At 41.6% G+C, this 26,423-nt stretch overlaps 3 protein-coding genes and 1 long non-coding RNA gene across 13 annotated transcripts; 2 read left to right on the top strand and 2 right to left on the bottom strand.

The window, feature by feature from the left end:
• Positions 1–311: 311 nt before the first annotated feature.
• LOC309525929 lies at positions 312–10,091 on the bottom strand. The gene is made up of 3 exons (XR_014216576.1): positions 5,623–10,091; positions 808–894; positions 312–695 (listed from the first exon to the last, which is right to left on the bottom strand). It is a non-coding gene; the product is annotated as an uncharacterized lncRNA (long non-coding RNA).
• On the top strand, positions 3,708–4,293 carry CBY3 (chibby family member 3; the record flags this gene model as incomplete). The annotated part of the gene is made up of 1 exon (XM_082211717.1): positions 3,708–4,293. One exon carries the CDS (start codon positions 3,708–3,710, stop codon positions 4,197–4,199), a length of 492 nt encoding a protein of 163 aa, XP_082067843.1. The 3' UTR covers positions 4,200–4,293.
• A 588-nt stretch (positions 10,092–10,679) lies between the features above and the next one.
• HNRNPH1 (heterogeneous nuclear ribonucleoprotein H1) lies at positions 10,680–26,399 on the top strand. Of its 10 annotated transcripts, none has more exons than XM_082211629.1 (14): positions 10,680–10,835; positions 11,047–11,212; positions 19,005–19,133; positions 19,876–20,031; positions 20,209–20,352; positions 21,543–21,681; positions 22,574–22,752; positions 22,838–22,909; positions 22,967–23,097; positions 23,193–23,328; positions 23,581–23,664; positions 23,788–23,838; positions 24,881–24,973; positions 25,652–26,399. In XM_082211629.1, the coding sequence occupies exons 1-14, from the start codon at positions 10,767–10,769 to the stop codon at positions 25,768–25,770; spliced, it is 1,668 nt and encodes a 555-aa protein (XP_082067755.1). In that variant the 5' UTR covers positions 10,680–10,766; the 3' UTR covers positions 25,771–26,399. The 10 variants fall into 10 exon arrangements, with proteins under 10 accessions (XP_082067755.1, XP_082067753.1, XP_082067756.1 ...); XM_082211627.1 differs by having other exon boundaries at positions 18,999–19,133; XM_082211630.1 differs by having other exon boundaries at positions 10,681–10,835; positions 18,999–19,133; positions 22,985–23,097.
• On the bottom strand, positions 12,729–17,388 carry LOC309525914 (deoxycytidine kinase 2-like). The gene is made up of 7 exons (XM_082211704.1): positions 17,255–17,388; positions 16,313–16,428; positions 15,923–16,116; positions 15,434–15,581; positions 14,315–14,430; positions 13,809–13,908; positions 12,729–13,157 (listed from the first exon to the last, which is right to left on the bottom strand). The coding sequence occupies exons 1-7, from the start codon at positions 17,349–17,351 to the stop codon at positions 13,134–13,136; spliced, it is 795 nt and encodes a 264-aa protein (XP_082067830.1). The 5' UTR covers positions 17,352–17,388; the 3' UTR covers positions 12,729–13,133.
• Positions 26,400–26,423: the final 24 nt, after the last annotated feature.

The following is a 26,423-nucleotide window of genomic DNA, read 5'->3' as shown; positions in this document are numbered from 1 at the left end:
AGTTGCATGAAAGCTACTATATAGTATGAAGTTGATTTTCAAAATGAATGTAGCATCAGAGAGTTGGGACCTTATAACACGCTTTAAGCCTTCCAACTAAGTATCTTAGGGAATATAAAGATAAAAATATATGCAGGAAATATACTCAAAGAACATATTAATTGCTACATTTGCACAATACATCCTTGTGTCAAATATGTACCAGCAGCCATTTAATTTTTAAAAATTGAATACTCAATTTTGCATTTTCAAAAATACATCTAATAGGAAACCCCCCTCCCTCCAGACAATCCAATAATGTTATTTTCCCCCCAGTTAGGTAAGTAACAGGTAAGTTTGTAAATACTTCAGCCATTCATTTTGATCTCTGTTCAGATCAAGAGTATCTTGCATGTCTTCCTAACAGGTTATTCCAACATGAACCATTTGTTGATGGTGACGAGTGGCAATACAGCAACCCTGTCTTTTCTAGCATGTTGAATAAACATATGCCAAACTGTTCCAAAGTCCTCCTTGCCTTTTATATTCTGCAGTGCTCCAAGCTGTTTTGTCAGTTTCTCCATTTGGGCTACATTCCATACTCGACCCCACCATGTCTCTAAATTCAGGTTGGTAGCCGTCTTCCAATGTTGGGTAGTTAGCTACTAGCCACAATCATCAAGAAGGTTAGGAAGTCTTTGAACATTGAATCTATACTGTCACCAGTAATGAACAGGTTATTGTGCAAATGTCCAATATATTGATTTATTCATTAATTCTGAGTACTTTGCCCAGTACAGGTGCCATATATGTAAATAGTTAACTTACCTGTTTGTTTTAATCAGCTCAAGCTAAACACTGAGCTGATTGCTGACAGCAGTGAAGCACAGATACACACATCAGGGTGTCTACTGCCTACAAAAATATGATTGGCCAAAGTAAGAAAAGTAATTGTGAGACACTGCAAACCACATGATGACATGAGGCAATCAACATGATGTCAGGCACAATTTTTTCATGTGTTACTGAAAAGCAACAAACAGATTATATCCCATGCCCAACTTGTTCATTTCTGAGGTTTCAACAGAAGCAAAAAATTAAGTGACTGCAACAAAGTACTGTCTGGTGAGCAGAGTATTTTGAGAAACGGAAGAAAATGGTTTTTTAATGGCTGGTGGGTGACCTGCCTCCATATGTTTGTTAGAAAGCCTTTTAATAGGTGTGGCAAGGTTGTGATGGGTTAAATTAGGAGAAGTGCCTCAGATAAAACAATACATCCTTATTAAACTGAGATCCAAATTGCAGGCTGTAGCCAGTTAGCCCTACTCAGAGTAGACCCATTGAAACATTGGCTAACCTAAGTGAATAGAAGATAGTTGATTTCAACTCAGCATTTCTTTAATATTTCCCTTAATCTTATTCCACTGGTGCGTACGTGTGCTAACTTCAGCAGCTCCTATGGCTGCGCTGAGTTCCACAAAATACTGTACAGTGGGAAGATGGAATCTCTTCACACCCACCAGAGTAGCTCACTGGTCCTATTGCCATGAAATGACATGCTCTTTTACTAGCATAAGGGAATGAGACATACGTTGACATTTGTGTCAAGCTCACCAAGGTCTTGGCCCTAGAGCCGGTTGGCTTTCTTAGGACTAGGGGGAGGCAAGTTAAGGGAAAAATGCATTTGTATGACTTTCTTAATTGAGGAAATGATCCAAGTCAGACTCATTTAACTTTTTTAAAAAAAATTATCCAATGGGGTAAATGGTCTTCCCATGGTGCTACTAGGATCCATGTTCCAAATTCTATCGAGTTGTTGCATGGAGGTGCTGGTGATTTGAGCAACGGCAATCCCTCAAGTCAATGTTCTATTTTACATCAATCCCTTGCTGTTATTTACGTGGAATAGGATTTAGGCAAGGAAGAGAAAAGGCGGGGGGGGGGGAGGGAATGGGAAGGTGTTGGTGATGTGACAATGGCACTGCCATCCAGTGTGAAGATGGGTTATTATATGACTGCTATCTGTACTCATTAATAATATCATCCACTGATACTGCAGAGGAGATAGATAGGTCAATGGCAGGGATGAGGAATCTTATTTATAATACTTCTATACCTGCCTCTCATCATAAGGTCCCAGGGCAGGTTACAATATAATTACATAATTAAAAACAAGTAAAACAGTTTATTCAATGAGAAAAACAAGCAAAAATTAATAATCCAAAAAAAAAGCAGCACTGTATAGACACTGTGAGTCACACAGAAATACTTGGAGTACAACGTCTATTATCCCTATTGTGTTTCTGGACTAGTTTCCATTATCCCTGACCATTGGGCATTCTGGCTGGAGCTGATATGGGCAGGAATCCAACAACACCTGGAAGGCCACAGGTTCCCCATCTTCCCATTGTAATACACTGGATAATAGTCATTCTTTTCCCCCTGATAGTTCTGTAAGGGAAGGAGCTGGAGGGTTCTCTAAACAGATATTTCTCAGCATCCTTACTAAACTACAATTCCCAGAATTATTAGGAGGAAGCCATGCATGCTAAACTGGTATGAAACCAAAGTAACTGAGATATACTTATGCCCGCCCACCCCCGGTAATGTTGGTGGCAGGCACTAGTTGAATAAAATGTAATCCCATTGTATTTCCTCAGGTGCTGGAGCATAAACTTTACACAACCCGAATACCAAATAGTGTTGTTGTGTTTACTCAGTTTGTCCAAAATGAAATGGGGGCCACCACAAGGAAAATATGTCTTTCACAAGCAATTGCTAACTTGGGGATCTGCCTCTTTCCACATGCTTATGACTAGGTATGATCCTCAATGAAGGGATTTCTGTGGGTCTCTCTACTCCCTGATGCTAGACGAGACATGATATGACTTGGTCCTCTTTCACTGTGGTGCTCCACATTTAGAACTTGATTCCCAAAGGAAGTATTAAATTTTTGGCTGAAGACTTTTTAAAATGTGCCCAGACTTTTAAATAAGTTAAGGTTGACTTATGGGTCAATCTGTCTTTTTTTTTTTAAGGATTATATTAATCATTATCAATAATGCATCCCTTGGGAGGTTGTATATCAGAAAGACAATATATAAATTATTCAGATAAACAAGTAAAAACTACTCTGAAAATTTATTATTCCAAAAATGAAACCAGCTGTTGTAAAAATTAAGATCATGCCAGCAAGAATAAGTCTTCCTGTAAAAAAAAATTTATTTAAATCAAGCCTTACTGACTAGTGATTTAAATTGTGATTTAAATTGTGATTTAAATCAATTTGATTTAATCCACCCTGGGTGTAATTATATCTCCTCCTGCTAGGAGGGGCAACATTTTATTTCTTTAAAACTCCCAATGGCAAATAATAAATAACACACACACACACACACACAGACACACACACCCTTCTGCCCTGGTGTGCATCAACCAGATGGGCTTAGGAAGTGGCAGATTCTTCACCAAGGAAGCTCCTCACTGTCACCTTAGGATTGCACTGTTTTGCAATAGTTACCCTGCCAGTTTATTTCCCTGTCATTCCTCCCCCCAATGTCATAGTGTAGTTATTGATTTTCGGCTTCTTGTTGGTTGTTGTTTTTTCATTTTAGCAATGCCATATAATGTCTCTGCTCCTCTGTAACACTGCACATGTTGACTTTCTGTTCCAGAACTTTCTTCTGTAGGACTCTTATTGACATCCTCCATCCCTAGCTCTTCTCAGCATGGAAACCATTTCTCAATTTCTGCAGGATGTGCGTGATTACTGGGCTGACCATTTTTCTCAAAGATTTCTACCCAGGCGGCCAACACTTCGCCAAACAACCTCTTTGTCCACTTACTATCTGTTGGACTACAAAACCCGGCAAGCTGAACTAGGGATGGATTACGGCCCTCCAAGTACTCAGCTGAACAAAGCCAAGTTTGTCTTCCAGGGGGGTGCGTGGCAGGGTGATGGTGTCCCTCCACAGATGCCCTTACTACAGTTATATTCCTCCTCCTCTCATCATGATAAGGAATCACCTAACAGGGCCCTGAAGAAAGCAAACAAAGCTCTACTGGAAGAGAACAATTACTTGAAGCTGCAGCTTGAGCTGCTAATGGACATGCTGACAGAGACCACAGCACGACTACACTCAGTAGAGAAAAAGCTGGACATGACTTCATGGCACCCAAAGATTAAGAAGCCAAGCAAGGTGCTCATGCTCCGGTCTTAATAAACATCTTGGACCCAAGACCAGAGAGAATTGTATTTCTGAATAAGTTTGCCTTCCCATGTCCAGACATTAAATAAAATCTTGAAGAAAATGATTGCATTTGATGGATCAATATTTTTTTATTGCTCCATTCCCTGGAATAGCACATGGCTTTTATATTTTGATCTAAGGATCATAACTAAAACAAGTCACAAATATACCTGATCTCTTTTTCCTACTTACAATATCCTCGATAGAGCCTGCCTCTTAAAAGCCAACTTACACCTGTGATTCAAAATATCCTAGCCCATTATATGTTATCCCAACTGACAGGCTATATTTCACGGCTATCACTGAAATAATTCTACTGCTGAATTATAATATTCTCTCCCATCCATCTCACACTTCATTTCTATGTACTGCAATGTGTAATCACAAAGTCCAGAGCTATCAGAAACAATACATGAACTGCATTATAATGAACTGCATGATACTGTTTTTGACTGATTACTTGGATGAGATAGAATTGCTTGCAAAACTCCTTGAGCTGCTGGAAGACAATGCTACACAATTTGGGCAGGGTGGGGGGAGAGAGAAATCACACTGTCATTTCTCCAGTGAAAAGGGAGAAATAATGTGGGGCTTGGGGCATGGTAGGGAATAAATGGAAGCTAGCGGGAATCTTATGCTTACTTGTGGCTGGTGTTCAAGAATGAAATGTTACACATGCAAAAGAGGCAATGTAATTTAAATTGTCTGAATGGAGAGCCACATACAACTAAATCTGACCTTGACCCTCCCTTTCCACCCCCACCAACACTAGAGGACAGGACTCCTAGTTACAGCACAGCAGCATGGATCCAGCAGGGGAACATCTTAATGTATCAAAATGTGCAGTGTGGGTAGAGAACTGGGAGTAAGAAGTGGGAACGATTTTTGGCCGGGCCTTTTGCAAAAAGGTAGCTTGCACAACTAACAAGCACACATAACATGATAAGAAGACAGCTGAAGGCAGCCCTGCTTAGGGAAGCTTTTAATGTTTGATGTATCACAGTATTTTAATATTTTTTTGGAAGCTGCCCAGAGTGGCTGGGGAAACCCAGCCAGATGGGCGGGGTATAAATAATAAATTATTATTATTATTATTATTATCATCATCATCATCATCGTGGGCATAGCCGGGGGTGGCTGCCCTCCAAGTCAAGTAAATCAATAAAAAAACTTAACTGAGGTTCTAACATGAAGCCTCAACCCCCCCAACATAAATCCTGGCTACATCAATGATGATAGGCAGATAGCGCCCTAACCTAAAACACTTACAGTACTTGCCAGCAACAATAAATCACAGAGCAGGCACACAAACACTGGACTAGTATCTACTTATGCAACACTATTACAAAACACCATGTCAGCCACAACATCAAGGGTTCAATCATCTGCTCACCTTCCAATGTGATATCGGTCAGCAATGCCTTTCTGCATTCTCTATGGAACGAACAGGCCGGTACTGAAGTAAAATAAATTATTTCAGATCAGAAAGAGTGGTCTGGGGGGGGGGGGGAGAGAGAGAGAGCATTTCAGCGTCTGTGGAAATTCTGAGTTTAAAGGGGCCATTCTTGAACAGAAGAATTTCAGAGGGTGTGTGAAACAACAGGGCTACAATTTCTTAATAAATCTAATCCTAATGCCTGTAGCCTGAATCAAGATAATGGGTGTGTCCCCCCCACTACATGTGTTAATTAGTTTATCAGTGCTGGAATGGCCATGTTACAATTAATGCTGCTTTGAACAACTTGGTCATGCCTCTAGCAGCCCCACCAAGTCCAATGGGCACCAGCCACCACTGACTAGGGGCCCAGGTCTCCTTGAGAGGGCCTAGCTACAGCACGTGTGGTAAACCCAGTAGTTGGGCTGCTCCATTTCTAAACCTCATAACATTCCATATAAAGGCAGGCAGATACAGCTGTTGAGTTGGCCCAGGAGAAAAGAACGTGCTGTCAAATCCACTTTTCTTGGCAGAATTGCTACAGAAGAAACTTTCACAAATATATAAATCCAAATCTAATCAGTAACACTACAGTGCACATCAATATTTTATTATAATTTACTCAAAAGCTCTTCCCCCACTTTGGTCTTTGTGACAACTGCTTCTCTTTTTTTACCTTCATCCATGGGGTTATACAACATTTCACTGGAAACGTTCTTACTTGGAAAATTATATGTTGATACTTTAAACTTATCTTTTGCTGACTTGGCTCCGAGCAGTGGCTTCTGTCTGTTTGCCATTTCAGATAAGTAGCAGCTCTTATCAAATCATCTGCAGCTGTTTTAAATGGTATTAGGGTTGCTCTTTGCAATGAACGGAATGGGCATATGGCAAAGTTTCTGAAATCCAGAAGGTGAAGCTGGAAGGACAGTGCCAGTTTCCTCAACATTCAAGGCTGTATTTCAGATATATTTTCCAATTTGTGGTTCTGTTACTGTACTTCAGAAACTGGTAACATTCCCCCCCTTTCTCAGACTGGTACAGTATACAACATTCAATATGCTTTGTTTTATATTTTCTTCATTATTTCTAGTGCATTGCATGCCTTGTTGATACAAATGGATAAATAGATTGTTGCTTATTTAGAAGAAAAACTGGCAAAAGATATGTAGAAATCCAGTTTATCTTTCAATTAATCAGACAGCTTCTAATATAATTCACCACTGTATGCCGTTAGTGCCTTTGGATTTTTTAAAAAAGAAAAATAGTGGGGATTATACAGCCAAAATTAAGCACTCTTTAGATTGGAAGTAAGTCTAATTGAAGTCTAATTATTCAGCCTTATGTGCAGGCAAATCAGCAGCTAGAAGTATGCATCATAAGCAGGGAGTTCCAGAATGTAGGAGCTGTCATGCTAATGGAACCAATATTTTAGCCTACTTCACTTTGCTATAATATTCAGCTTGATAAAAAGTTCTGGAGACTCAAAAACTTTTGTTACATTTTGGTTCATCATAATACAGTACTTAAAAATAACCCCTAGCTACAAAAGCAAATGTATGTTACTGGTACCTCTTCCCCTCCTTAGCTGATTTAGTGGGTTTTTTCTTTAAGAAAATGTTTTTTATGTGGCTCACGGAGAATTGGTAAATAGTCCCATAGGAGTCATCATCAAAATCATCATCTCTGCTCTTAAATAAGCTTTGTTTCTGCACATCTCTCTTCCACTGCCCTATATACAGCTCTCTGCTTTATATAGCAGTTTAATTAGAGACTCACACTTCACGTGAGGGATACTAAGAAGCAAAGTAAAACTCATACTAGACCAGGCCTCCTCAACCTTGGCCCTCCAGATGTTTTTGGCCTACAACTCCCATGATCCCTAGCTAGCAGGATCAGTGGTCAGGGATGATGGGAATTGTAGTCTCAAAACATCTGGAGGGCCGAGGTTGAGGAAGCCTGTACTAGACTAATAATTTACCTCTTATGCCTTAAAATGCTTTCCTTTTCTAATCTTCTGTGACTCGCATGGATTGTTTCACAGCAGCCAAAATTTGTAAAAATAAGGAATAAGAATAAAAAATTATTACTTATACCCTGCCCATCTGGCTGGGTTTTCCCAGCCATTCTGGGCTCCTCCCACAAAAATATTAAATAGAATAAAACTTCAAACTTTAAAAACTTCCCTAAACAGATGTCTTCTAAAGATCAGATAGTTGTTTATTTCCTTGACATCTGGTGGGAGGGTGTTCCACAGGGTGGGTGCCACCACCGAGAAGGCCCTCTGCCTCGTTCCCTGTAACCTCATGTCGCAGTGATGGACCCGCCAGAAGGCCCTCGATGCTGGATTTCAGTGTCTGGGCTGAACGATGGGGGTAGAGATGCTCCTTCAGGTTTAGTGGACCAAGGCCATTTAGGGCTTTAAAGGTCAGCATCAACACTTTGAATTGTAGTTGGAAACGTACTGGGAGCCAATGTAAGTCTTTCAGGACCAGTGTTATGTGGTCTTAGTGGCCACTCCCAGTCACCAGTCTAGCTGCCACATTCTGGATTAGTTGCAGTTTCTGGGTTACCTTCAAAGGTAGCCCCATGTAGAGTGCACTGCAGTAGTTCAAGTGGGAGATAACTAGAGCAAGGGAGAGAGGATGGAACCCTGAGGCACCCCACACCCAGGGGTCTGAACACTCATCCCCCAACATCACTTTCTGAACACTTTCTGAATGTTTTTAAAAGGAGTATCTGCTATCAAACTCTGTTGGATAGAATATTTTGCACCAAATATGTCTGACAAGTGCTCTAATGGGGCAGCCTTTTAAAATATTAAACTAAGGGACAGGTTTTTTTTAATATATAAAAAAGCAAAACAATAAAACATCAGCCTGAGTACAATGATTTCAACCTCTGACTTCTCATACTTGCTAGGAATCATGGCTATATCATATACCATCAGAGCCTCTCCAGAATGAGCTCTGCATGATCAGAGGAGAGACACATCCTACCCTGTTTGATGCATAAGAAAAAGAGGAACCAGATCTTCACAAAGTAATCCTATTTTCCCCACTATGTCTTTCTCCCTGATGATAATGCTACCTGCCACATGAATAAAACCTGCATGGTATACTTTCCTACCATCTTCCAATGCTTTGCTTTCTTCATATGTGCTGCTACTAGGAGGTGCAGCCACCAGGTCTTTGCAAATAATTGACCCCCCCTTACATTCTTTTACCTGCTGAATTCTTTAAGAGCTAACCCAAAGATTGCAATCCCATACAAACCTACTTAGCAATAAGGCCCACTGAAATTCATGTACGTAACTTACTGCCAAACATACACCAGGTGATGTCAGTGGAAGTCTTTAAAAGCAGATAGACAAACTTTTTGTTGGTTTAACCTTTGGATGATACATTCACTTGTTAAAGTAGGAGGACTGGTAAGAGAAACCAGAGACATTTCTGCAAGTGGACAAACTTGGACTTTAGACTTTAGTGCTCTACTATGCCAGTTCAGAGCTAGAATCAAGAGATACCAGTAATTGGCTGTATGTAATAGAGATGGGGGAAGGGGGATAAGGCCCACAGTTGAGGAACAGCCATACTTGCATTTTCTGCTTCTCTTTCTCTTTTTCTCTTTCTCTTTCTCTCTCTCTCTCTCACACACACCCACAGCCTTAAATTATGGAAGATATGCACTTGAGTACTGGAGAAATCAGCACAGTGTTTTAAGAGCTTTAAAAAACAAAAGTAAAAGGTTGCCCAAATTGTGAGCTGCTGCTGGTGTGTCTTGTTTTGCTCTACACACCTCAGACACTTTTTCACTGTGGTGATGCAACAGACATTCTTTTTCATGGACTTAGCCAGGATTTGGGGGGGGGGCAGGCATTTTGTTAGGGAGCGCAGAACCTCAGTTAGCTATGTATTTTTATTGATTTTGGGGGCAGCTACCCCTCCCTGTCTACACCCATGTTCGTTATAGAAGTTCACAAAGCATAGGGGGAAAGAGTCACTTGTCACCAGTCTTAAAATGACACACATCCTATCAACTGCAATCAATGTGCTAGTGAACAGATTGTGTGTCAGGTGTGGAATGTTGGGAAAAGGTAAAATTTATTTGCCACATTTATATTGCACTTCGTCTCCAATGAGCTCAAGGTGGCACACGTGGTTCTCCTCCTCTCTTTTTTATCTTCACAACAACACTGTGAGGTAGTTTAGGCTGAGAGGCTTTGACTGGCCCCAGTGAGCCTCATGGCTGAGCAGGGATTTTAACCCTAGTCTCCTAGCCCAACACTATGGAAGCTAAATTGAGGGGGAAATACCTGGCTCCCCTGCGCCAAGGACATACCCTCCAACATTTCTCGGATGAAAATAGGGACGTCCCATTCCATAATGACAATTTTACTAGTTTTAACCCACACATCTTACAGGGTTGCCCCAACATACATAAAAACATAGTTAAAACATTAACCATTTAAAAAAAACCACTTCCTTTTACAGGGCTGCCTTCAGATGGCTGGGGTGGGCAGTTGGATAATGCCATACGCTCCAATATTTCTCCAATGAAAATAAGGACAACCTAAGGAAAAGTGGGACATTCCGGGATCAAATCAGAAACCTGGACATAAGAAAATAGGGACCCTTGGAGGGTCTGCAAGGATACGACTGACTGCCCTTCGTTGGCCACCCTCTCTATTTAAGACTGGAAAGGCTCTTCAGATCATCTCCTGGAGCAGAACCACCAACGGAGATAAGGATGCAGAGTTATTATGTGACGGAGTAAGAACGTCCATAGGATTCCAGCTGCTCCAAGATAGGGGGCTCGATCCGCAGCTCCAGCCTAAGCGTGTTCACTTCAGCCCTAGCGCGCTCCGCGGCGTCCGCTTCTTCCTCGGGAGGATCAGGGACTGCAGCCCTGGGGTGGTCGATGCAGTAGGTCTCCTTCCACCCCACCTGCCCCACAGATCCCCTATCCTGAAGGTACAAAAAAAAGCCTTGGCGCTTTAACGGAGAGCAAGGCTTGGGGGAGACGCTGCCCCTCCGGCTCCTCTGTAGCCAAGCGATTGGTTGGTTCCGCTGGACGGGAATGGGGAGGGGTTACTTAATCTGATGTCACAAGCCTACAAGTGGGGGGAAGGAGTTATTTATAGAGGCGGAGAGCAACTGCGAGGAAGCCTGGTGAGTCCGAGGGAGGAAGCGGGAGGTGCGCGCGCGCCATCGGATCCGGCCTTTTCTCAAAAATACAATCTTCCTTAATTTGAGGTGCGCCATGGGGGAAGCAGGGAGGGAGAGAGAAGGAAGCGACGCCAGTTCCGGCTGGGGAAGGTGGACGACGAGGGCTTTTTTTTTTTTTTTAACCACCTCTCGTGTTCTTCCTTCATTGTTTTAGCGCCACGCTCGGTTGATCGACTCCGCCAGCCGCCTTGATCGTCGCCGGGGGAAAGACAGACTTGCGCGTGAGCACGCACACACAAAAAGAACAGCGGGGGAAAAAAGGCCCGACGCGATGGATCCGTGCCACACTGAAGAAACCGGCCCAGAGATCCCCGGCCTGGGTGAGTGGGCGCCGCCAACTGGCAAGGAGGCGGCGGCGGAAGGAATCCGCGGCCGTTAAGGCCGTTGCTGCTGCTGCTGCGGCTTTCGAGCGCTGGCGCAGATCGGGGGAGGGGGGAGGGGGAAAGGAGGGGCTTCGGCGCAGACGCCTCGGTCCTCCGCTCTGCCTGCCTGTGTAAGTCCAACGAGGCTCTCTCATCCCTTCCTTTCTAGGCCTCTCGCCGCCACCAGCCTCCCCAGTGGGGAAAGCGGCGGGAGCGCGCCCTTAGCTCTTCCGGCCCTCTCCCTTTATATGCTCTCTGCCTTCCTCCTTTTCTCTTCCCTTTCTTCTCTCTCATCCCCCCCCTTCTCTCCTTTGACCACGTCCTGCCTCCGCCATTGTGGTGGGTGTTGCCCAATCTGTGCGCTCGGCGGCCATTCCGGGGCCTAGGCGGCAGTTGAGGCGGTAGAGCCGCACTTGGAGGCCGCCACGGCTGGAATCGGCCCGGCCGTTGGCCGCCTTTCTCCCGCCTCTCTTCCTCTCCCCCCCCCCCACGTCGGACGCTTATTTGCTTATAGTGAGGCGACGGCGGGGAAGAGAATAACGTAACTAGCTCTAGGACTGCGGGTGGGATCACGCTGTAAATAGTGGGGGGGGGGGGAGAGAGAGAAAAGCTGCTTCGATAAGTGGAAATCCCCGAAATGGAGGGTAGCGCGACACGTGACCGACGGCGGTTCGGAGACTGGTCGCGCGACGCGGGTCGAACTTGTCCCAGTCCTCCGCCCCCCCCCCCGCGTCGTCTTGCACAAAGCACCGCGCTGTTTGCTCCGCGGCGTGGCTGCTGAAGACGGCCCTGCCATGTGTTGCTGGCACGCTTGGAAAATAAAAATAATAGCCTCCCCGACATCTTAATAGAGCCATAAAGAATTGGCTGTGCTGGGTTCCAGGTTTCAGGGCGCACGTGGCAATGGCTCTTCAGCAAGATGTCCGATTCCTTCCTCTCTTCAATTATGGAACTAGCAATAGGCTCAACTAGCCAAGTGGCCCTTTACTTAGAAGTATTTTAATTGCTCTGCTTCATCTACCTAAGCAAAGGTGAGGAGTAAGACCTTTAGAGGAAAAAAACCAATCAAACTTAAAGGAAAACTTGTCTTTCTGTATAAATAAAAAAGTTCCTCTGTATTGTATATAGTCTCACTCCAGAGCACTGTTGAACTTTGACTTGCTTCTAAGGTAAACATTTCATGGTTCTAAACTATTTTAGTTTTCCTCCATAATCTCATACAACCCCCACCCCACAAAAAACCCTGCTAGTCTTAAATCTTGACATTTCTCAACCTGCCAGTTCTTACGTTATGAACCCCTATGACTAAGAAATGGGTGTATTGATAAGAAGATGCTTTAAATGCACCAAAGAGTGGGCACATGCTGGTGAGATATCTGATCTGTCTCAATTTAGTTACTGAAAGCACGTGGCCAGTAGTACTTGTGAATGTAGTGGCCTTGTTCTCTTGGAGAAAACATTTGCTGCAGTCAAGTTCTGATGAAGGCATTCACAGAGGTTTTATTTACAAAATGTTTATTGTACTTAAAACATATCTGATTTACACAAAACAAGGTATCTGAACAAAACAGCTTTGTAACAACTTTCAAGTAAGCTTTTTAGACACTTCCAGTAATGAGTAGAATTTCTTCTAAGTTGTATATTTGTGCAAGATGCACAAATTCTCTCATTTTACCTCAGAGAAACTCAGACCACAAGATGAGTTGGTTCTGAAAATGATCCCAGTGTCTTGAATAGCTTTTTACATCTATGTATTAAAGCTTTTCTTTTCTGCTGGGTAGTCCATACAAAGAAAGCAGGGACTGTTTATTGTACAAAGTTATACACTAGATAAAATGGCACTTCTCCAAATATCCTCCTAGACTGGTATTTTTAGTTGCTAAGTTGTCAAAAAAGCCTTGACCTGTAAAAACAAGATACGTGAATGAGGTATTGAAAACAATTCTGATCAAAACTCTAGGGCCAAACCAGGTATTAAACATTTGCATGTCGGTTTGTCTATAATATGTCCACGGAGGAGGTCACATAAGGAAAAAAGCTAGCTAATAATGTTTAGCATTCTGCACATTAGATAATCTAACCTGTAGCAGACAACTTTCATGGCAACAGTCTGATACACTGAGTTGGAAATTTGACCTTAATTTAATGGCACTTGATTCATGTGTATAAAACACTAGTCAAGCTTTAGTGCAAGAGATCCCCCAGACCTTGTGGTGGGCCGGACTATAATTTGAAAATAAATAAATAAAAATGAATGAATTCCTATGCTCCACAAATAACCCAGAGATGCATTTTAAATAAAAGTACATATTCTACTCATGTAAAAACACGCTGATTCCCAGACTGTCAGCAGGCTGGATTTAGAAAGTGATTGGGCCGGATCTGGCCCCTGGGCCTTAGTTTGCCTACCCATGGTTTAAACAATAAAGTTGTAAACAAGAAAAGGAGTCAGCTATGGGCCATTTAAACCCTCATGGAATTTCTGACTACAAAAGGTAGATTGAGCTAAATCAAGCACGTGGGCTTTAAAAAACATAGGATGGAAGATACTTACTTTTTCCAATAAGTATTCTTGTTTTATTTCATCATTTTTGAAATCATCATTAACATCTAAAACCAAAACTGGTATGTCTCTAAGATTGTCAAAATCCACCCTACAAAACAAAATCCACAAAGTTCAGTGTTTACTTGGAAGAAATATCAATTAACTTAAAAATAAGGAATCTCAATGACATCCCATTTGTTAACCTGTCAGTTTCTAAACTGTTATGTTTATGAAATTTGTGGCTTAAACTTCGAGTCAAGTTAGGGTTGCATCTCCTAAAGACAACAAGCACCAGCAGCACCTAAAACACTTTTAGAAGTATGTAGCCACTGTGTTGCAAGATAACACTTTTTGCCGTTTCAGTATGGCATTCTTAAGAAAAAGTAGTAATATAATGAGCTAAACATAATAATCTAGTAACAACTGTGTTTGCAGTGATGATAAAAATGGCAGGCTTTTTGTTGTTAGGGGCAGAACTAGCATAATGAAAGTGTCAAAGCTATGAGAGTTCTTACTTCATTGTCTTCTCATAAAGCCAGGTTTCATGTTTATAGTGAAGGTTTTCTAGATATTCTAGTGGAATTCCTTGTTCTTCTTCTCTGCCTCTATGGCGTAGCCTCTCCATGCATTTCTGTAATTTTTAATGTCACAATATAACATTTAGCACGCTGAATAGTTATTATGGAAAGTTCTCACATGTATCTAACTAATCTTTACCTTCAGTGAATTGCTGTAAATTTATATCTACTTAAACTTGTATACTTTACATATATCTAAAATGAGTGCTACCTAATCATCAGTGTTGGACTTTGAAACATTCTTGAAGTGGAACTACTTAGGTATACTAGCTTCTTAAACTTTAATATCAGAACTTTTCAATTAGCTTTAACACAGCCTAATACTTTGATTCAAAGCATGCTGACTTGGAAGCAAGTGTGATGAACTGAATTTGCTCCCAACTACATAGGCTTAGGACTCTAGCCTTCTTAATGCTTAGTAAACTTAAGAAAATGGATTGCAGTCTCCTGACAATGCAAGTAAAACACTGTTTTTGAGAGAAGGATACACAAGATTTTAACAATGCTTTAGTTTAGATGGAGATCCTACAAATAAGAATGTTTAAAAGGACTACATAAGTCCATTGTTGTCTCTTGGCAACAGTGTTTAAGTAGATTCTGTTGACATCAGAATGTCTTGTTAAAAGGTTTGAGGTCTAGGTTTACAGTACTCTAACTGAGCAGGACTGTTTCTGCGTAAAATTAAGCATCAAGTTGCTGTTCATGAATATTGGACTAAAAGGTAAGATTGTGATTTGCCCATGTTTAGTGTCTAGGACAAAAGTTACTTTTTAGGGGCCATCAAAGACATATTCAAATTTGATTAAGTAAAAGCTTTAACACAATACAGGCAACTCCCCATTTGCACACCGTCAAGGCACGTGTGACCCACTGGCACATGCACCATCTTTGGCTGCGGAACAGTGGGCTTGTGTTCATCCTGCTGTGTATGGTGTTTCAGAACACAACCCCTGTGCAAATGGGGAGTTGCCTGTACTCTATTCAGTACCAAGAGCTCCTAGTTCTAGTACTAGTATTGCATCTAAAACTAGTCAGTTTGGGGAGAAGGAAACATACCTCAGGGGTAGTCCTGAGGTAGATAATACCATCTAGCTCTAGGCTGGAGTCAAACTGGTTCAGAAGCCATGCATGCCAATCCTGATAAATTGCCCACTCTGTTTCATTGATGTCTCCTGATTCGAATAAGTTGGAGGCAAACACATACCTGTAATAGAAAAGGCTTTTAAATGCAAATTGATACTGTGTATCTGAAGAGATTCAGAATGCAACTATTGATCACAGCTGCTATATACCAGAAATAGGTGTTTTTTGGAAAACATCATTCCTGACAATTAGCCATGGCTCCCTGTTGCTGATGAAGTCAACATCTGCAGGCCCACAGGCTCCCCACATGAAAGCAAATTGACTGAACTCAGTGCATCTTTCACTGTACTGTTTACATTCAAAATGACTATTTGGATGCATACTTCATATTAGCAAGGTGTATGTAAAGTAGCCCCTTAATTCTACCAATATCTATTTCTGTAAATGCGTGTATGCTCTTACCTATCACTGTAGACTGATCTCTCAAAAAACTGTACAGGATGTTCTGCTTCAAGTAACTTGGCAGAAATTGGTTTTAATTGTGCTTTAACTCTACTCAAACAGGCGTAGGTCTGGAATGTATAAGCCCATCTTGTAGGTTTGCTGTACAACATCTGAAGGAGATTTCCACCACTCTTTTGAGATGTTGAAAGTTCCTGATAATGATAAAAAAGAAAGTCTATCAGTAATCTTGTCACTTGGTTGTTAGACATACCAAACATCTGCTGTGGAAAGTAAAACAAAGCATCTAGTGTAACCTAAGCAGCATAAAGTATTGCTAAGTTACATTGACTATTGCAACATTTGTGGTATTGCAACATTTAGCACTAGAGGGCCAGCATGCTTACTTACTTCAGACTCATTTTCAGTTGTCTGGATGTTGCACCACTTGGCAATTGGTTCAGGAATTATTTCCCACTCATCACTGTTCCTTGCTAGTAGTTGGACAAATGTGGACTTCCCTGCAGCTGTTAAGAAAATTCAGCTAGTATTGGGATAAGACATTGGTAGTATAATACAGAGAGGACACACTGGCCTTTCCAGAAGCTGGGGTATTAAAACACTTGCAAGGCTAGGCTCTTCTTTCTCCTATGAATCCTATTTACCCCTTCTTCCTCAAGCTCCTGATTTGGAATGCATTTATAACGTGTAACTTGGCTTTCTATCCGGAAATGATAAAACATTGTGTTGTGTGGAAGGTATGAGGGCAGAAAATAAGTGTACTTGGAGAAGTATTGGAGTATGTATTGAGTATGAGGAGCTCCAGGTTTTTATGGCTTTCTTACCCTTGCACCCTTTTCATTGAAGCCTTCTGTATGACTTAGCTGTTTCAATCCAGACCTTTGCAGTGACTTGTCTTAAAAACTGTTTTTGTTACTATAGCTTTATTAAGGCCTAATATTATATAAGCGGATGTTCCATAAGCATATACTGTGAATCTATTCGGTAAATAGATAAGGACAGCCTTGAGCCGTGTTTTTAGCAGAGGTAACAGGCGAACACAGCACTGTCCTTATCAATGTTTAGGCGCCAGCGCCTTAATTCCCGCCATATCAACGTCCTTCTTCCTAGCTGTAATTTGGCGCCGGAAGACGTGCTACTGGGACAGTACTACTGGGACGTGCTACTGCCGTCCCAATAGCTCTGTCTTTATAAATAGAAAGCCCTCCTTTGAAGCAAAGACTTCATTTTTGACACCGTTAATTTACAGGAGTTAGTTTTTAAAAAGGCAGACACCAAAGTTAAGACATTCCTATCAAGCAAACATAGGCGGGTCCACGGCCAGGCACTTACCGATATTCCCTTCAATGGTGATTTTCTTCAGGCGTTTTTGGAAGCTGCGGTCCAACGCACTGGGTCCGACGCAGGGGCGCTTGGCGGGGGGATACATGGCGAGCGGTCTTTGTTTGCTTGGCTTCAGGAAGGAACTGGGGCGAGCTCTTCCCGCGCCTTCGCGTCTCTTCAAGAATCCCGCCTGTGCTCAGCCAATCCATAGCGGCGACCCGCCTCTGCTTTTTCTCCTGTCCCGCCCTCTTGGCTCTGCTGCCAAGGAGAGCTCGACCCTTCACTCCCGCGCTCTGGAAGCCGCCGCCCGCCCTTCTTGTGGGGAGACGCGGTTGAAGTTGCTTCTTGCAGTCCTAGCCCCTTGCCGCGTGTTTCCCCTTTCACAAAGTGCCTCTGGCACTCGCAATTTCAGGTTGGATTTTTGTTTCGGCTGTATTATTGGGGGCTTTGCAATTGGCGCCTATGTTGTTGTGGTAAAATTGCAATTTCTATCAATTCTGGAACCAGAATGTTCCATAAGCAGAATTGGGCGCCCGAGGTCGTGTAGAATCGGGTTAAAGTGGAAAGAGGTGGAATAATTAGTTGGGGCTTAATTCCCCGATCATCAAGGGAGTGGCATTAAAGTATAAAGCATGTAAGGAATCGTTAGGTCTGTGTAGCCCCCAACATATTTCATAAGGTACTTTGAGCGCCATTTGTGTTCCTGTGCCATTTTGAGTTGGAAGAGGCTAATTATACCGACACTGTACATTAATCTAATACTGGTACAGCTTGCGGTGCTGTTGGTGCTGTCTTGAGCGAAATTTGTCGGTGCTGCCATGTTTGATGGCCATTTCCGTCTGCGTTGAAAGCACGTACAACATGGATGACTCCGCCGCTTGATTATGCAATGAAGGGTATAGGCCTCGTAGTCTTGCTTGTAAGGGCAAATCAAAAGAGCCAACTTGGGGGAGGGGGTTGGCTTTGTTCTTCGGCGCATGCGTAGGATGAGAGGGGATTGAGTTGGGCAGGCTGAGGAGGACGAGAGCAGGATCGGTTGTTGCGGGAGGGGGCGGCGGAATCCTACCAACTTTGTTTTACTCGGAAGTAAATGCCATTAAGTTCACTGGGGTGTACTCCCAAATAAAAGCGCACGGCGATTGGTAGCCTTGGTCTCGCAGCGGGGAGGGGGCGGGGGAGTTTTGTCTGCCACAAGTCATGCGCAAGTGGCGCTTGTATTTTCGGCGCGGGGGAGGGACGGACAGACAGCGCAGCGCATGCGCCGGGTGGGGATGTGCGCGCACGCGCCGTGAGCTGCCTTTTCGGCCACGCCGCGCAAGAAGCAGGTGAGCCCCCTCGTAGTTCGGTAGCCGTTGGTCCTGTCTCAGTTCGGGTTCCGCGAGTATTTTTTGCTTCGACTAGCGAGGGGCCTCTCTGCGCAGCCGGTTCTTCGGGCTGCTGTCGACGACCGAGGCCTGTTTTTCTGAGGCGGCGCCAGGGCTCGGCCGAGCGGAAACGCAAGTCCTCCGTCGGCGCCATTTCATAAGTGAACCTAGAGCGCGTCGCCGCCGCCCGGCCCACTGGGTTCGCAGAGGCGAAGCGACCCTAAAACCCGCCCGCGGGGGACCAGCATTTCGGTTTGCCATGTGTACGTGGGGAAGATACTTGAGGAGTGGGGAAGAGGGAGGGCGGGTGGCGAGTTTGGGCGGGAGAGTTGCTCCGTTGCCGATCTTCTGCCCCACTCAGTGTGGCGACGTCTTTGTTTGCCCCGTAGCAACAGAAGGCGAAACGGAGACTACGCTCACTTCCAGCATGATGTTAAACACCGAAGGCGGCGAGGGGTATGTCGTGAAAGTGCGAGGGTTGCCTTGGTCCTGCTCCGCGGATGAGGTGCAGAGGTTTTTCTCCGGTAAGAGCCGTTCGCGTGTCTGCTTCTTCTCCCCCCCCCCCCAAGTCTCCATGGAGCAGGCTCCTTCCCTTACTCAGTTACTGTAATGAAAGGTAAACAAGCTGTAGAGTTGTTTTTTTCTCCATATCCTTTCCTCCGTAAGAACTTCCTTGTTGCAGGTTAGATTAAATCTAGAACTCTGAATTAGAAAAAGAGTAAAATGGACAATTAAGTACTTTCCTCTTTGGTAATAGGGGAAGCTGCCTTCAAGGATAGAACAGTTCACAAATTAGGCTCCAATCCTAACCCCACTTACCTGGGAGTAAACCTCATTGGATTCAGTAGGACTTACTTTTGAGTAGACATGGTTAGATTTGTGCTGTTTACTTCAGATAGTATTAAGGACTACAATGCTTAAAACTGCAAAGAAATGAGAATGACAGCTCATGGTAATGAGAACAGAAATAAAGATCATAAGGTTATGTTTCTTTTGTCACTTTCCACCCCCATAATAATATTATGGCTAAGTTAATTTTGCTTTTGTTCTTTTTTGAAGTTAAACATATAATTACATAAATAATATATTCTGTACTGCAGGATGAAACTGTTTACTTGAAAGAACCTTATTGACTTCTATTGAGATTTCAAGGACACACATCAGATTGTAGCCGTACAAGCCAAGCCTTTGCACAGTTAGAAGTCCTTGATGAAGTTAGTGGTGCTTTTGACAGTGTGTTCAACTTGTTCTTCTGCTTTTTCTTAGAATGCAAAATACTAAATGGATCTTCAGGGGTCCGTTTTATCTACACAAGGGAAGGAAGACCAAGTGGAGAAGCATTTGTTGAACTGGAGACCGAAGAAGATGTGAAGCTGGCATTGAAAAAAGACAGAGAAACAATGGGACACAGATATGTTGAAGGTTTGGATTGAATTGACATAGTAACTGACTTAAGTAGCTCTTCAGTTGGGTGGAGCTTAGATGCATGGTTATTCTTCTGTGTGTATGTAAATGTGAACCTGTTCTCCAAATGAATGTCGTGCATTGACCTTTTTGTGCCATGTTCCAAAATTCATTAATTCTAAGTGCCTCTTGCAGTCTTCAAGTCAAACAACGTTGAAATGGATTGGGTTCTGAAGCATACTGGTCCTAACAGCCCTGATACGGCTAATGATGGTTTTGTACGTCTTAGAGGACTTCCATTTGGTTGTAGCAAGGAAGAAATTGTTCAGTTTTTCTCAGGTATGTGGGGTATAAGTTCTAGCTATAGCTGTATTGGTAAAGATTAGAATTGCAATGGCACTGAAGTAATGCCTAGCCAACTAATAATAAATAATCCTTGAATGGCCAATTCTGTATGGTTATGCTTTAGGTGTTTTTAAAGACAAACACAGTAGTTTAAATTATTTGATAATTTGAGAACTGCCTCTAAAACTTGATATAGCAAGTAAAACTTTATTCCAGTCTAACCCTGCAAAGCTTTAAGGATTAACTAATCGTTAAACCATATTGGAAGCAAAGTTGCCATTTTAACTCTTCCACTCCACTCAGCCAAACATTTAGAATGCTTTTTTTAAAATTTGAGTGTCTAGAATAAGGTTATTGAATAAATGTTATAACTTTAGTTTGGTTGAATGGATGGAAGGAAATGCTCACATGTGTAGTAGAACCTCTTTATGACGTGTAAAAGGAATACAGAAAATAAGTATTTGTCCGATAGGTTTAAAAATATTTGCTTTAAGGTTTGGTATGTCATAAAGTAATTTGCTTTTAAAAACTATTGAAACTGAAATGTTAAAGCAAATTGAAGTGAGCGTTACATCAGAATGTTTGGAATATATTGCAGTAGTCCAGATAAGTGTGAATGTACTCTGATGAATTGTGATGAACAGATCAACTTGCACAGTATTAGATTTCTGTTGAAATATTTTTTCCCAAGTTGTTTTTTCTTCATAAAAATTAATATGTATATACAGTGTCTTGAAATGAAGTGTTTATGAAAATGCAAATCTTTGATTTTATTAGATCTGTTAAATATTTTGCATGAAATTATCTTTGAGTTTAATTTGATTCTTGTTAAGATCTAGAATTGACATATTTTTAGAGGAATTTTAATTGTTCGATTGAATATATTTATTAGTAAATTGCTGCTTTAATGTTTTTCTTAACACATCCTGCACTAATTGGAAATAATAGAAATGTTACAGAAATGTCTTTTATGCAAGCAGGCTGAGTTAAGAATCTTTTAAATAGTATGTAATAAGTGTTTCTTGTTGACATGTTTCTTTTATAGTGTTTAATACTATGGTTTACTGATTCTGAAATTTATAAAGTATAACTTCTGGTGTATTTTAAAGCTATAAGAAAATCATGATTGGGCTTGTGATGTTAATATTACCCCCCTACTGGGGTTATTTGTCCTTGGGTTGAAGGGTTGGAAATCGTGCCAAATGGGATAACATTGCCGGTGGACTTCCAGGGGAGGAGTACGGGGGAGGCCTTCGTGCAGTTTGCTTCACAGGAAATAGCTGAAAAGGCTCTAAAGAAACACAAGGAAAGAATAGGGCACAGGTGGGGATGGATGGTTGGTTGGATATGTCGCTCTTCTTATGGTAAACTGTTATTAAATCCATATTCTCTCTTCTTAAGTGTTCACCTCACAACATGTAATTTCATGCCCTACTAACACCCCCAATTTTATAATGAAACGTTAATTTTTGTTACGTTTGTGCAAACTGGCTGTGAAAGGCTAGTTCATCCTCCCTTCCCTAGACCTCTCAAAACTGTTCATTCTGAACAAGTTTAAATAATTAAGGAAGTTGAGAGATTATGGCTTTAAATTTTTCTAATAGCACCAATTATGCCTCTAGCTCTAAAGACACTTAGCATTTTATTACCATAAGAAAATGTGATTACTAAACTTGTTCTATATATTGATGTAACATTTTCTTGTATAATTTTTCACATAAACACATAATTTCCGAAAATGTCACAAAGGGATTTATTCTAAGTTTTGTGACGTATTAATTGAAGCATGCACCTTTTTTGCATTTGCTGATTTGCTATGCAAACGCATAGGATGGGCTCATGAGCACATAGTGCTTTTTGGAGTGTATTGATGGATTAGAATTCTGGCGGAGGCTGGATTTCTAACCCTCTTGCATATTGCCATATGAGCAAAATATGGGTGCTGTTGAGTGGACATTAGTCCCTCCAAGTTCTGATTCTTCAGAAGCTTAAACTAGTTTGCTCTCCCTAACCCTTAAGGTTGGGATATCTTAATGAGCAACCTCAAACTGATTTACTGAATTAGCCTTGGATTATTTTCTATGACTAAACGTAAAAATTCTGGCTTAAAATTGCCAGTTCCAAGGCTGTGGTATTGTAATGTATTATATTGTATAACCTAATATGCAAATTAAAAAAAAAAACTCAACTAGTTTTATGTGTGTGAACCTTTTAGGTACATTGAAATCTTCAAGAGTAGCAGAGCAGAAGTGCGCACTCATTATGATCCTCCTCGCAAGCTTATGGCCATGCAGAGGCCAGGTCCTTATGACCGGCCGGGCGTGGGAAGAGGCTACAACAGCCTTGGTAGAGGAAGTGGTTTTGAAAGAATGAGACGTGGTGCATATGGAGGAGGTAAATATATAGATCTTTCTTATTCAAAAACGGATAGTTCTGTTGGAAGATCATTTTCAACATAACTCTAAATTGTGGGTTGCAGGTTATGGTGGTTATGATGACTATAATGGATATAATGATGGCTATGGCTTTGGATCGGATCGATTTGGAAGAGGTAAGAATTCTTGATTAGGGCAATTGAGGAAACTTGTCCTACATACAAAAGATTTAGAATGGACTGTTTCCACAGGGATGTCAGACCACAGGTATGGGGATGGATCCTCTACTTTCCAAAGCACAACTGGTCACTGTGTGCACATGAGAGGATTACCTTACAGAGCTACAGAGAACGACATTTACAATGTAAGTGACTGTCTTGACATTTTTATTTGGATTTGTTGCTGCAGAACATTGCCTGAGAAATTTTCATTGAGTTAATGACTCTCTTTTCTACCTAGTTCTTCTCGCCTCTTAATCCTGTAAGAGTACACATTGAAATTGGGCCTGATGGTCGAGTAACAGGAGAGGCAGATGTTGAGTTCGCTACTCATGAGGATGCTGTTGCTGCAATGTCCAAAGACAAAGCAAATATGCGTAAGTTAAAGCTCCCCTGCAGATGTATGCACTTAAAAAAAACTGTAGAGTAGAATGAATCCATTTACTATACTGGCTTTGCTTGTTAACATTGTGGTAACTTGGTGAGAGAGTAATGTTCACTACTGCTCATGATTCTCAGAATTGAACAGCCTTCAAGTTTTGCATCAAGGTGGCTTAAGTTCTTTGTACTGTACATGAGGTAAGTTGAACTGTTTGTGTTCAGAGCATGGCTATTTTTTGTTTCCTTAGAACACCGATATGTAGAACTCTTCTTGAATTCCACAGCTGGAGGAAGTGGTGGTGCATATGGCAGTCAAATGATGGGAGCAATGGGTATGTGCAAGCAATTCAGTTTCATGTTGTCCCGCTGATGTTTAACAAAACTGGCTAATTTTTACAGTTCTGCTTTTTCTCGGTGGCCTAAAACTAATATTCAACATTCTGTCTTAATCACAGTCAAGGAAACGGAAGGGGTAGTTCAAGATTGGAACACGAACACATTGGCAGGTATATAAACCTTTTGGGTCTACATTTTGACAATTAGACTGCTAAATAAAAACTGCATGAATGAATGGTCGTATGAGTGATTTTCAGGGTGCAGAGTGGTAACATTGGGTCTTTGGGGAAAGAGATGCTTGTTGTCTGTAATGTTGCTACAGTTTTCTACCTACAGCAGTCACTTCCGGGGGGGGGGGGTGTGAGGGTAGTAATGTTGAATAGGAGGTAGAATTAAACTGGCAAAGATTATACCACAATGGTGGTTCCTCTTATTGGATATCCTGTTAACTTAAATATTTGAATACTTTAATATTCAGTAAAACCAAATTATTAAACTTCAGAAGCTTGGTTTGCTTGTATTAAAAAGTTTTATTCTGAAGTGGTGGTTCGTTTTATTTGTATGGGGTGCATATGCTGTTTTAGTAGCACTTTGCAGAATGGCTTCGTGCTTTACAAGGTACAACTAAGTTAAAAAAGCAAACTTCATATCCTCAACTGCAAAAGAGTTTTGCAGAGATGTGAAATTGGTTACCAGCTGTATTTTGCATTTAGTTTGTACAAAAATGTAGAAAGGTGTTGTGTGCCAGGTGCAGGTTTCCTAGTCACAGCTTGGAAAGGCTAACTTCTTTTGGCATCTCCCCTGAGCTGTTTAAAGCTACATATACAAAAGGGTTTGTGTTGTCTGTTAGCCACATAATGAAGGCTATCCTCTATATTGCCAAATGCTACTTCAGATTAGGTCAATAGGTTTGAAATGAATGATGGCCAAGAAATAAAATAGCAGTTTCAGGGGGAGAACACCCTCCTCTGCTTCCAATTCAATTGTTCATATAATTTGAAAACTCAGGTGCTATAAGAATGTATAAATTGCTTATCTGCAAATAAATTCATGAGTGAAGAGCAAATTAGGAAGAATCTTCTCAAATTAGAGTTCAGGTACACAGTGAACTAGGAGCAGGCTTGCCTTTTTAAGGTAGCATGCAGGCATATGCTTTTCGTAGAAGGTGACTGTAGCCAAGTTCTTAACATATGTGTGTCCTTAACTTGAAAGGAAGCCAATCCAGTTACGGTGGTCCAGCTAACCAGCAGTTGAGTGGTGGTTATGGAGGAGGCTATGGTGGTCAAAGCAGCATGAGCGGATATGGTAAGATGTTTTTATTATTAGTCTTGGATGTGTTACGCAGTTAGCTACCCACCTAATGCAAGGATCACCTTGTCTTGAAAAAGTTAAAATATATTGTCCAAATACTTGGTTTCAGCTAGAAAATCAGTCTAGATGAGCGAGCAGGAAAAGCTTTCAGTGACTAGATAAAAAAAAACACATTTAAAAGATGATGTTGGGTGATGCAGAGTTGGATCCAGTCTATATGAAGCTAGCCTGCCACTTCCATTGTGTGATAGGATCTAAAGCAAGGTTATAAGGATAACTTGGGGTGAGGGAAATGTGGTGCCATGTACAGTGGTGCCTCGCAAGATGAAATTAATTAGTTCCGCGAGTTTTTCGCCTAGCAAATTTTTCGTCTTGCGAAGCACGGTGTCGGAAAAGTTTTGGAAAAGCTTCTAAATCACCAAAAACCTCAAAAAAGGTTACCACACCGCGTTCTATGAGTTGCTCCTCGAAGTCAAGTCGCAACTGCATTAACGGTGTTAAGAAAAAGGAAACAAACTTGCAAGACGTTTTCGTCTTGCGAAGCAAGCCCATAGGGAAATTCGTCTTGCTCAAAAACCTCAAAACCCTTTCATCTAGCGAGTTTTTCGTCTTGCGGGGCACCACTGTATTGAAGCAACTGCACTGAATTGTCTTATTTGTTATCTGTCTTAGGTAACCAGAGTGCAATGAACAGCAGCTACTACAGCAGTGGGAATCGTGCATCCATGGGAGTGAATGGCATGGCTGGAATGTCGAACATGTCCAACATGAGTGGGGGCTGGGGAATGTAACTGGTCTCCTAATTTTTGGTCAACTTTTTTTAAGAAAACAAAACAAACTAAGTTTAACAGTTTTGCAATACAAGCTTGTGATTTATGCTTTACTTGTAAGTGAAATCAGGATCATTTTAAAACATTCAGGTTCAGTATTTTTGAATATGCTGAAACATTCATCTAGGATATAAGTCAAGTAAAGAAGTTCCTGTTAAACAATTTTCAGCTTTTTTCCAGTTTTTGTTGTAGGAGTGTATTTGAGCAGTAAGCGTATTTAGGTTAAAACTGTTTCAATTATGTTAAATGTTGCTCTTATACCATATAACACCAGACGCTGTTTTCAGAGCATGTTCCAGAACATGCCTTTTTGTACAAACAAGATATAGGAGCTGTGTTGGAATCTCAAAAGTGAACATTTGGCATGTTAGTTCTAGTTTTTTCTTTTTAATATCTTGTAAGGCACATTTAAGCTTTTTAAGTTAATGGGGAAATGTGAGACGCAATACGGCTACCTTTAGGATTTTGGTCTTGGTGTTCGTATGAAATCTGAGGCCTTGATTTAATCTTTCATTGTATTGTGATTTACTTTTAGGTGTTTGCGCTTAAGTGAAAATTGTTAAAATAAAACTTCCTTTTAAAAACTGGAACCTCTCTTGATTTGAAATGAGCAC

This window comes from Podarcis vaucheri, assembly GCF_965113315.1.
Source record: "Podarcis vaucheri genome assembly, chromosome: 2".
Taxonomy (NCBI): Eukaryota; Metazoa; Chordata; class Lepidosauria; order Squamata; family Lacertidae; genus Podarcis; species Podarcis vaucheri.
This window is presented reverse-complemented; position numbering and strand designations above follow the sequence as displayed.

Bases quoted from the DNA above. Each gene is read 5' to 3' on its own strand.
- HNRNPH1 (XM_082211627.1), top strand. From the start codon at position 10,767: ATGTCACAAGCCTACAAGTGGGGGGAAGGAGTTATTTATAGAGGCGGA. The intron at 23,665-23,787 runs GTATGTGCAAGC...TCTTAATCACAG, and splicing joins TCAAATGATGGGAGCAATGG to TCAAGGAAACGGAAGGGGTA. The intron at 24,974-25,651 runs GTAAGATGTTTT...TATCTGTCTTAG, and splicing joins AAGCAGCATGAGCGGATATG to GTAACCAGAGTGCAATGAAC.
- LOC309525914 (XM_082211704.1), bottom strand. From the start codon at position 17,351: ATGTATCCCCCCGCCAAGCGCCCCTGCGTCGGACCCAGTGCGTTGGAC. The intron at 15,582-15,922 runs GTAAGAGCATAC...TTTCTATTACAG, and splicing joins AGATCAGTCTACAGTGATAG to GTATGTGTTTGCCTCCAACT. The intron at 13,158-13,808 runs GTAAGTATCTTC...TTGTTTTTACAG, and splicing joins AAGAATACTTATTGGAAAAA to GTCAAGGCTTTTTTGACAAC.